Here is a 10,352-nt window from a genome sequence, read left to right on the forward strand (position 1 = left end):
CATGGAAAATGCAAGCATCCACTTGTTTGAAGGCTGCAGTGTACAGTCAGTGGATGCCTTCTAAGGAGAGGAATTCAAAGAATGATCACTTCCCTTGGGCAAAAGAGCAACAGTGACAAGGAATCTGAAGGAGATCTTTTAAAGAAATAAAAAATAAAGCCAAATGTGATTTCTATATAGAATGAATCTTTAAATGGCAAAGAATCATAATTTAACCAAAGTCAAAATGATAATTTCTCATGACATAAGTCAGTGCTAACTTTAAAACAATAAAGCCTGGGACTTTACCCCACCTCAAGAGTATTAGAATCCTGAGACACAGAGCCTGTCCTTAACGTGTTGCAACACACTGTCATCCAGAGATGGGAGCCGTTCAGAACTCACGAATGGATCCCCAACCAACTGGTCTGGAGTCTGGAGTGATGGCAAAGGCTTCCATGATGGGCACCTGGGATCCAGAGTAAAAAGTTCAGGCATCTATAGATATACAGTCCTGCTGAAGTTGCTGCAGCAGAACTCTGACAGCTGTTTAAACGTGGCATGAAGACTTTACTGAAGACCATTTCAACAGTGCAGAGAGATTTAACACAATTCCAAGTGCAAGAGGGACAAGTGAGGGTTGACAGCCAAAAGTATGTTGATGAGTTGATGGAAAATTACTAGTGGCAGCTTGGTAAAGTATTGGCGGTGAGAGAGTAGGTGGAGGTGATTAGATGTCAATGGCTTAGGAAGAGCATCTGTATTTGATGTCAAAGCTGAGGGAATTCTCAATAAACTTGCTTAGCAGGCCACAGATCAGGAAGAGTCATGGAAAGAGCTTGAAGGTCTAATTCTGATGAGAGAATGTTAATTTCATCTCACATGGGCAGAGATCCTGGGTGGCTGTTCACAAACCCGTGAGGATCGGTGGGTCCTGTCTGAAGTTAGAAGCCCATGTGGGAGAGTATATGCATCTCTGAGGGCAGAGGTCCATGTAGGGGGATTGCATTCCTTCTAAAGACCATGTATGTTGAAATAAACTAAAATCTTCTCCCAAAGGTCAGATCATGAGAATCCTTGGAATCATCTCCCAGGAAGGAATATGCATCCCATGGTAAGCTGGTGAGTGAAAAGGTCCTGAGGGCTGTTCAAATCTCATCTGCAAATAAACAATGTTATTTCTTCCTTCTTGTCATGCATCGAGAAAGTGAGATGTGAGTCACAAAGAGCAAAGTCTAACTTGTCCCTAGGGGCCATCTGAGAGTTAGAAGGGAAAAGGGAATCCCCAGTTCCAACAGGAAGCCCCTCCCCCTTACATCCCCACCCCTACTCCTGCTCCAGGGGAACTTCTCTGTCTCTGTGGACCCTGCTCGCCCCCTTGTGGTCATGAGCGCCCCCTGCAGCCCAGCAGCTCTTGTCTCTCATTAGGGACAAATATGTGTGGGATCACACTGACACCCCTCATTATGGCTTCCATCACAGTAACAGACAGCCATGTCCTCAGTGGTCACTGAGCTCAGCCGCAGGGAGAACTGGATATTGGCTGTGCCTCTGAACATGGAGTTGAAGCTCTGAGGGATGGGTCATAGCCTGTGCTACAAACATAAGTTATGTAACTTATCCATTGCAAGCCCTTTGTTGGAGGCAGTCAGACTCAGCTCCAACCACTTCCACTGGTGATGGACTAACCAGAGACAGTGTAGGTGAGGATGACGGTCTGAAATTGCTTCAGCAGCTCTGGGCATGACTTCTGCAGCTGCACCTGGGACAGGACACCTGGGGACAAGGAGAATCAGCCCTAGTCAGTCACCTGCAGTAACAACCATCCCCATAGACCCAGGTCACCTTTGCCAGCGGTCACCAGGCCGAGGAGAAAACCCAACAGCCTCGTCTTCTTCTAGACCATGGCTCTGCTTCCCAGAGACCTCAGCCCTGTCTGCAAAGAGAGATGTGAGCTCCCACATGTTAATTCTTCCAATCCTAGGGCATGGGGTATCTTACCATTTTTAAAGTCATCTTTAATTTTCTTCACAGTATTTTGTACTTCTTTACATAACTATGTCTTTCACCTCCTTGGTCAGATTCATTCCTAAATATTTTATTTTTTGGATGTGATTTTCAAAGGAATTATTTCTTTAATTTCATTTTCTGATATTTCTTTGTTAGTGTAAAGGAATGCAACTGATTTTTCTATGTTGATCTTGTATCTTGCTGCCTTGCTGAATCCTTTTATCAGCTCTGATAGTTTTTGTGTGTAGCTTTGATGAGTTTCTATACGTAGGGTCATGCCATCTGCATATAGTGAAAATTTTGCCTCTTCTTTTCCAGTGTGGCTTCCTTTTATTTCTTTTTCTTGCCTGATTGCTGTGGCTAGGCCTTCCAAGTCTACATTGAATAGAAGTGGTGAGAGTGGGCATCCTTGTCTTCTTCCAGATTTTAGTGGGAAGTCTTTCAAAAGTTCACCTTTGCTTATTATGCTGGCTGTGGGTTTCTCATAAATAGTTTTTATTATGTTGAGCTATGTTCCCTCTATACCCACTTTGGTAAGAGTTTTTTTTTTTTTTCATAACTGGGTCTTGGATTTTATGAAATGCTTTCTCTGCATCTATTGAGATGGTCATATGATTTTTGTCCTCTTTTTGATGTGGTATAAGACACTGACTGATTTGCACATGTTGAACCATCCTTGTGTTTCTGGGATGAATCCACCTCGGTCATGGTATATGACCTTATTCATGTGTTATGGATTCTGTTTGCTAAAATTTTCTTGAGGATTTTTGCATCTATGTTTATCAGTGGTATTGGCCTGTAATCTCTTTTGGTAGTTTATTTGCCTGGTCTTAATATCAGGGGGATGTTGGCTTCATTGGATGAGCTTGGGAGTATTCCCTCCTCTTCAGTCTTTTGGAAGAGTTTGAGAAGGATCTGTGTGTCTTCTTCTTTGTACGTTTAGTGGAATTCTCCAGTCAAGACATCTGGTCCTGGTCTTTTGTTTGTACGGATGTTTTTATTGTAGAATCTCTTTCACTTCTAGTAATCAGTCTGTTCAAGTGATTTATTCCCCCTTGATTCCATCCTGGTGGACTGTGTACTTTTAGAAACTTTCTTCTATTTTGTACAATCTGTTGCCATATAGTTGCTCATAATATTCTCTCCCTCTCTCCCTGTTTTGATTTCTGTGTTGCTGCTTGCAATTTCTCCATTTTCATTTCATATATTTTTTCATTTGTGTCCTCTCTGTTTTCTTCTTGGTGAGCCTGGCTAGAGGCTTGTCAACTTTGTTTACTCTTTCAGAAAAAACTACTCTTGGTTGGATTGATTTTTCTATTGTTTTTTGGTCCCTACGTTATTTAATTCCCCCCTGATCTCTATTGTTTCTTTGCTTCTGATGACTTTAGGTTGTGTTTGTTCTTCTTTTTCTAATTACCTTAGATTTTAGGTTAGGTTGTTTATTTGAAGTTGTTGTTTTCTGAGGAAGCCCTATGTCGTTGTGAACTTCCATCTTAGCACTGCCTTTGCTGCATCCCATAAATTCTGTGTGGTTGTGTTCTCACTGTCGTTTCTCTCAAAGAATTTTTAAATTTCTTCTTTGATTTTATCATTTGCCTGTTGGTTTTTTACTGGCATGCTATTTAGTAGGAATGCAGCTCCTTTTTTCTCGTTTGTTTTTCTGTCATTGATTTTTAGTTTTCTGCTGTTGTTATCAAAAAAGGTGCTTGAAGTAATTTTTTTCCTCTTAAATTTGTTGAGGCTTCCTTTGTGCCCAATTATGTGGTCTAGCCTGAAAAATGTTCCACACACTCTTGAAAACGATGTATATTCTGTTTTTTTGGATATGTAATGTCCTAAAAGTATCAATTCAGTCCAACTGTTCTAATGTGTCATCTAGTATCTCTGTTGCCTTACTGATTTTCTGTTTGGAAGATCTGTCCAAATGACGTTAGTAGGGTGTTAAAGTCTCCTAGTATTATTGTGTTCCCATTTATTTCTCCCACTATGTTTGTTAGTATTTGTTTTATGTATATAGGTGCTCCTATATTGGGTGCACATACGTTAATGAGTGTAATATCCTCATCTCGTGTTGCTCCTTTGATTGTTATATGATGTCCGTCTTTACCTTTTTCATGACCTGAAAAAGTTTTTAAAAGTCCATTTTGTATGGATTAGAATTACTACTCCTGCTTTTTATCATTTCCATTTGCATGAAACATCTTTTTCCAAACTCCCACTTTCTGTCTATATGTGTCTTTCACCCTAAATTGGGTCTCTTGTAGGCAGAATATCATAGCTTCTTGTTTTATTCTCCAAGTTTTATTTGCCACTTGATGTCTTATTTTGGAGCACTGAGTCCATTAATATTTGTAATAATTGATAGATGTGTGTTCATTGCCATTTTGAATTTGGTATTCCAGTTGATTTGGTCTTTCTTCATTGTTCCTTTCTTTTTCTTGTTTTTCTTTTTGTGGTTTGATAATTTTCTTTTGTATTAGCTCGGTTTCTTTTTGGTTTTTGTGATCCCATTGTATGCTTTTGACTCGTGGTTACCCTGTTTTTCAAGCATGTGAATCCACTACTGTATTTGTTTGCTTTCAATTGGTAGTCACATAGGCTCAAACACACTAGAGAAAGATCAAAAAAAGAAAAAAAACCCCACATTTCGTTTTCCCTTCCGCCACCTTTTACGATTTTCACGTCCATCTTTACATCTTGCTGCTTATTCTCTTGCCATGCATCGTAGTTTTCACATTTCCGATGATGGTTTTCTCAGTTCTATTACTTTCTGTTTCCTTTCTATTTAGGATAGCTTTAGTATTTCGGAATTATTTTACCTTCTCCTTGTTTGTGAAATTCTTTATCTCTTCTTCTGTTCTAAAGGATAGTCTTGCTGGACAGTGTATTCATCGCAGCAGATTTTTTTTTTTTTCATTCAGGGCTTGGACTATAACTTGCCACTCCCTTCTGATTAGCAGTGTTTGCGTAGAGAAATTGGCTGAAAGACTTATGTGGGTTCCCTTGCAGCTAAGTCTTTGTTTTTCTCTTACTGTCTTTAGAATCATTTCTTTATCTTTAACTTTGGCCATTTTAATTATCATATGTCTTGGTGTAGGTCTGTTTGAGTTCTTGTTTGGGACCCTCTGTGCTTCCTGTACGTGGGTATCTGTTTTCTTCTTTAGGTTTGGGTATTTTAAACTCATGATATCTTCAAATATCTTTTCTCTTTCTTCTCCTTCTGGGACCCCTATTTTGTGTAGATCGGCATGCTTTATATTATCCCATCAGTCCCTTATATTGCTTTCTTTGGTTTTTCTTTGCTTTTCTGTTTGGTGTTTTGATGGGGTGACTTCTGTTATCCTGTCTTCTAAGTTACGTATTCATCCCTCTGCATTATCTAGTGTGCTTTTGACTGCCTTTAGCTCAGCTCTTGTATCAGCATTCAGTTTTCTGTGTGTAATTGGCTCCTCTTTATAGTTTTTATTTCCTTTTCATAGTATTCTGCACTTCTGTTCATAGCATCTCTTATTTCCCTCAGTGCTTTTATCTTCCCTTTTTGGAAGTCATGATCTAGTAGGCTGTTGAGGTTGGCCTCATTGTTTGTTCTTTCAAAGCACTTCTTCTCTTCTTTAAATTGAGGTGTTTGCTCTGCTTCTTTATTTTACTTATATTTTTCTGACTCAATTTATTTAAGAATAACAGTCATCAACTGTAGTTTTGAAGGGCTTTTTCTTTTTTGAAGTGGGCACACTCCTGTTTGGAATGTGTGCATCTTATATTTTGTCTTCAGGGCTGTTTTTAGTGCAGATGGTTGCTACTTCTTTCTCCCATGTGTGTTGGGTGTTATCCCTTTGACTGTGGGTGTGGTTGCTTTTGTGGTGATGAGCGCCTCCTCTTTTTTTTGTTGTTAAGAAGGGCCTCGTTTTTTGTTCTGTGGTTGCCACCGCCCTGACAGGAGCCAGGCCCACTCCCCTGTTTTTGGAATAGGGTCTTACAGACCTGTTTCTGCATTGGAGTGTGTGGTAGGTGTGGTTGGAGTACTTTGGGTGGGAAGAAGAGCTGCTGAGTAAACCTCCGTTAGAGCTGCTCACAAAGAAGTGATTTCTGTGGTGTTGTCTGTCACTTGTTATGCAGGCTTACAGACTCCTCTTTGTTGATGCTGTCTTTGTCCCCATCTTAGCCACAGGAATGTCAGCAACCCACTCTTGTGTCCCCATGTTTCTCTGTTACACAGCAACCAGTGCAGATCCACCCATGTCAGGTGCTAGGACTCAACATAGGGCACGTGCAGTCACACCCCTGGATACACAGTGAGTGCCCCAGGATCAGCAGAGACACCAGCCCCACCCCTGTGTGTGGTAGGCAGTTCAGTTACAAGCCTGGATCCACCCCCGTCATGCACCAGAACTTCACCGGTTGCTTGTAGATCTTAAAGGCCGGCTTCACAAAGGCACCAGGAGAGCAAATATGCACCCTCTGCCTGGAGCTGTAGTCAGATCTTAACCCTGCCTGTGAAGTTGTCAGACCCCTGGGTATGGATTCAGGTTTCAACCCCTCCACCACTACAGGAGCAGAACACCAGCATTTTTGATGGCTATGACTGAGCCCCACCTGTCTTCTCATGAGGACACTTCAACAACTGTGTAGGGCAGAGGTGGAGGCTACGGCCCAGCTGCATTGTGCCCTCCTCCTCAATGAGCACTAGGAGTGTTGCTTCTTTATGGGGCTCCCAGGCTGTTCTGATCTGCACACACTCCCAGCCACAACCCACACCACTCTCCAGCCCTCGGAGGCTGCCTGTGTGCACTCAGCCCCAGTCCTCTCCTAAGGCTCATACGAGAAAGCCCAAGGTCCAGCGGCCAGTCCTGGGCTGCCCGCCCCCACCAGCTCGAGTCTAGGGCTGGGGATCACAGAAACCCTCTGTGTTGGTTTCTCTTCATTCTGTCTACCCAGTGGTTGCTGTTTTTTCCTCCAGGCCTCAGAGGATCCCGTTCTGTCCCTGCAGACCTCCAGGCTGAAGTGACAGGGTCCCAGTGTGAGAGTGCTTTTCCTCCTTTGTCCCTCCCTACCCATGGGACAGCTCCCACACTTATGTTCTTTTTCCTTTTTTTTTTTAATCCTACCAGTCTTTGTGAGGAATCTTCTTGCATTTTGATGTGAGAGATATTCTTCCAGATTTCAGTAGGTGTTGTGTGTGAAATGATGAGTCTGTAGATGTAAATCTCTGTATTCATGGGAGGGGGTGAACTGTGCATCCTTTTACTCCACCATCTTGGCACGCTCTCTGGTCAGGGTAATCTTAATGCTGTTATGCACGATTCCTCTTTTACTGCAGGGTGGGTCAGCTGCCCCCTCCTTAAGGCCAATTATTTCACTCTGAGTTAGCGCATCATTATCTGTACCTCTAAGACACTCCAGGTTCATCAGGAGAGAAAAATACATGTAAGTTTTAAAATCTGTGCTGCTCATGGTGGAGGAGCTTGGGCTATGGCTACACCTGTACAGTGAGACAGTAAGGAGGTGACCAAAATAAATCAAAAGCACAGAGGCATTTCAAAAAGGTACAGGAGCCAACATGAAAGAGTATCCAATAGGCAAAGAAGCTGAAACAATTCGAACACCAAAATTAATCACATAGTATTCAATTTTAATCAAAGTATAAAATAAATATATATGAGTCACACTTAGATGAATCAATGGCTGAATAAATAAAGCATAATTCTTAAAGAATAATTCCAAATAACTTATATAGATACCTCCTCTTTCAAGGGTCTCTCCTATTCCCTGGGGACATTTCCAGTAAGAGTTTAGTGGAGGGTACATCTGTTCATGTTCATGGATGTGAAGCTTAACTTCCTGTTAAGTGCAGCTTGCACTTATGGTCATGGAAGAACTTCCAGGCTGACCTTGAATTTAGCAATGAGCTTTTAGACATAACACCAAATATATAATCAGTGAAGGAAAAGAGAAACAGATAGACTTTGCTGCATCCAAGTAAAATGTTTTGTTTTGAAAATGATGCTGGTGAGTGAGTGAAAAGTCAAGGCATAACCTAGGAGGATATATTTTCAAACAGTGTATCTGTACCATGAATAACATGAAAAATATGGAAGAAGAGAAAACGAACACACCAGTCGAAAAATAGTCCAAGGATCTGAGCAGACACCTCGCTGAGGAAGACACAAAAAAGTGTGCAGCATGGTTTTCATCAGGCAAGTCTACTTGTAGACAGCCGTGAAACACTACTGCCCATCTGTTAGAACGGGCAACACCCAGCACACTGACAACACCAAGTGCTGCCAAGGACACGGAGCAACAGGGACTCCCCACCACTGCTCGTGGGAGTATGAAACAGCACATCGTCTTTGGATGACACGTTGACACTTTCTTACACAGTAAAACGTAGACTTCCCATGCGATTCAGGGCTGCGTTAGAAAGGGTTGTGGGTTTTCACCATCGCCCTGGAGGCAGTGGGTTATCAGAAGAAGGACACTGGTCAGAAAACAGTGCACCACAGCGTTCTGTGTAGAAACACTGCTCAGGTGTCTGTGAGGGGAAGTACCTCAGGGAACAGCTTAGGAGTCCTGAGCAAACGTGCAGGTGTGGTTTGAAGACCAGTCCATTGCTGGGACTACCTGAACTGTGGGCATGGCCAACGTGGTGCTGTGGTCCACGTAGGAGTTCTCTGACCCTTGCAGAGATTTACCTCATTGATTTCACCCCACTCACCCTGACCAGGTCAGCAGGCAATCCTACACAGCTCTGCACACATGTGCAGGTACTTACGCACACGGACTGCAGGATGGAGCCTGAGCAGTCTTCACTCGCTTGTGTTCCTGGTCAGTTTCCACTGTGAATACACATCCTGTGAGTTCTCGGTTCCCCCAACTCCAGCCCAAGGCATGCAGAGCAGGACGGTGCTCAGCAACTGGTTATCATGTTTCTTCACTAGAGTTTCTCCACTAGAGTTGGAAGCATAGAAATGGATGTTAAAATACAGATGGAAATGAAGCAAAGCAGCGCTGAACTTTGAGAAGAAGCCAGTACAATATACCAAACACTTACACATCTTGACAAAGAGGAGCAAATGCATACATTCTTTGATGAGATGATAACGTGTAAAATTTATGTGTAATTGATGTAACAGAGAAAAGTGGGAAGCAAAGAAGGAGGGAAAGAAAAGAGGAAAAAGCAATTAACAAGGGAAAGGGGGAGGAAGGAAGAGAAGAGGGGTGGGAGGAAGGAAGGAAGGCAGGAAGCAGGGAACGTGAGGGGGAAGGGAGGACAGCAGGCAGTGATGTGTTGTGTGGGCTTTGCACTGACTAAACCGTCTGGTGTATGTAGGATGCATAGCTCAAGCTGCCCTTGATTGGGACCCTGGAAAGAACAGTGGGGGCCAATCTTGCTGAGGACACAGTGTGAGTTCCTGCAGGGAAACCATGTTCCTACGGGAGGCATCACAGACCCAGGAGTGGGACCCCTTCCAGGCCTGTCAGATCAGGCTCTTTTCCAACTGTTCTCTCATGTTCTCACTCCTGCGGGCACAGCAGATGGTGCGTCCTCCGGTGCTGGATCGGGGAGGCCCCCGGGGAGGTCTCTGGGGGCTCTCCTCTGCGGCTGTGCACTGGTGCAGGTTTCTGTCCCTCTCGGGACGTGGTTTCCCTCACTATGTCCTTTGCACAGTAATACACGGCCGAGTCCGTGGACTTCAGGCTGCTCCACTGCAGGTAAGCAGTGCTGGTGGACTTGTCTGCAGAGATGGTGATGTGGCCTTGGAAGGACGGGCTGTATCTGGTATCTGAGTCACCAGGATAGATGGCCCCCATCCACTCCAGGCCTTTCCCAGGCATCTGGCGCACCTAGCCGATCCAGTAGCTGGTAAAACTGTACCCTGAAGTCTTACAGGAGATCCTCAGAGCCTCCCCGGGCCTTTTCAGCTCTGCCACAGGCTGCTCCAGCTGCACCTGGGCATGGACATCTGCATGGGAGATGCAAGACTCAGGTCAGGGCTCACTCCTCCCCGCCCACCCTCCTCTGTGACCCTACAACCCCTGGGCCCTGACTGACCTTGGAGGACAGCCAGGAGCAGGGTGATGGCTGTGACAGACCGCATCCTGGAGGAGGAAAGGACGGGACAGCACTCGAGGACCCCCGCTGGGCAGTGAGGGAGACTGCACTGTCGAGGGGGGCACTGGGTTTACAGGGACAGTTCCTCCCCATAAATTTGCATCTTTATTGCCCCACCCTCCAGGTGAGACTCCCCAGCATTCATAACCCAGAATCCTTCGGGCAGGGAGAGGTCCTCATCTGAGCCTCACTGGAGGGGCAGGATGATGTCCAGTACTCCGCCTTCCCCCACCCCGTTCGGGTGGGAGCCCCC

At 44.2% G+C, this 10,352-nt stretch overlaps 1 gene segment (V, D, J or C); it reads right to left on the reverse strand.

The window, feature by feature from the left end:
* Nucleotides 1–373: 373 nt before the first annotated feature.
* Nucleotides 374–10,125, reverse strand: LOC135321377 (immunoglobulin heavy variable 5-51-like). The segment is given in 3 exon segments: nt 374–448; nt 9,640–9,950; nt 10,040–10,125. Coding segments are annotated over 3 exon segments (432 nt in total).
* Between the last annotated feature and the right edge of the window lie 227 nt (nt 10,126–10,352).

This window comes from Camelus dromedarius, chromosome 5 (assembly GCF_036321535.1).
Source record: "Camelus dromedarius isolate mCamDro1 chromosome 5, mCamDro1.pat, whole genome shotgun sequence".
NCBI classification, from domain to species: Eukaryota; Metazoa; Chordata; class Mammalia; order Artiodactyla; family Camelidae; genus Camelus; species Camelus dromedarius.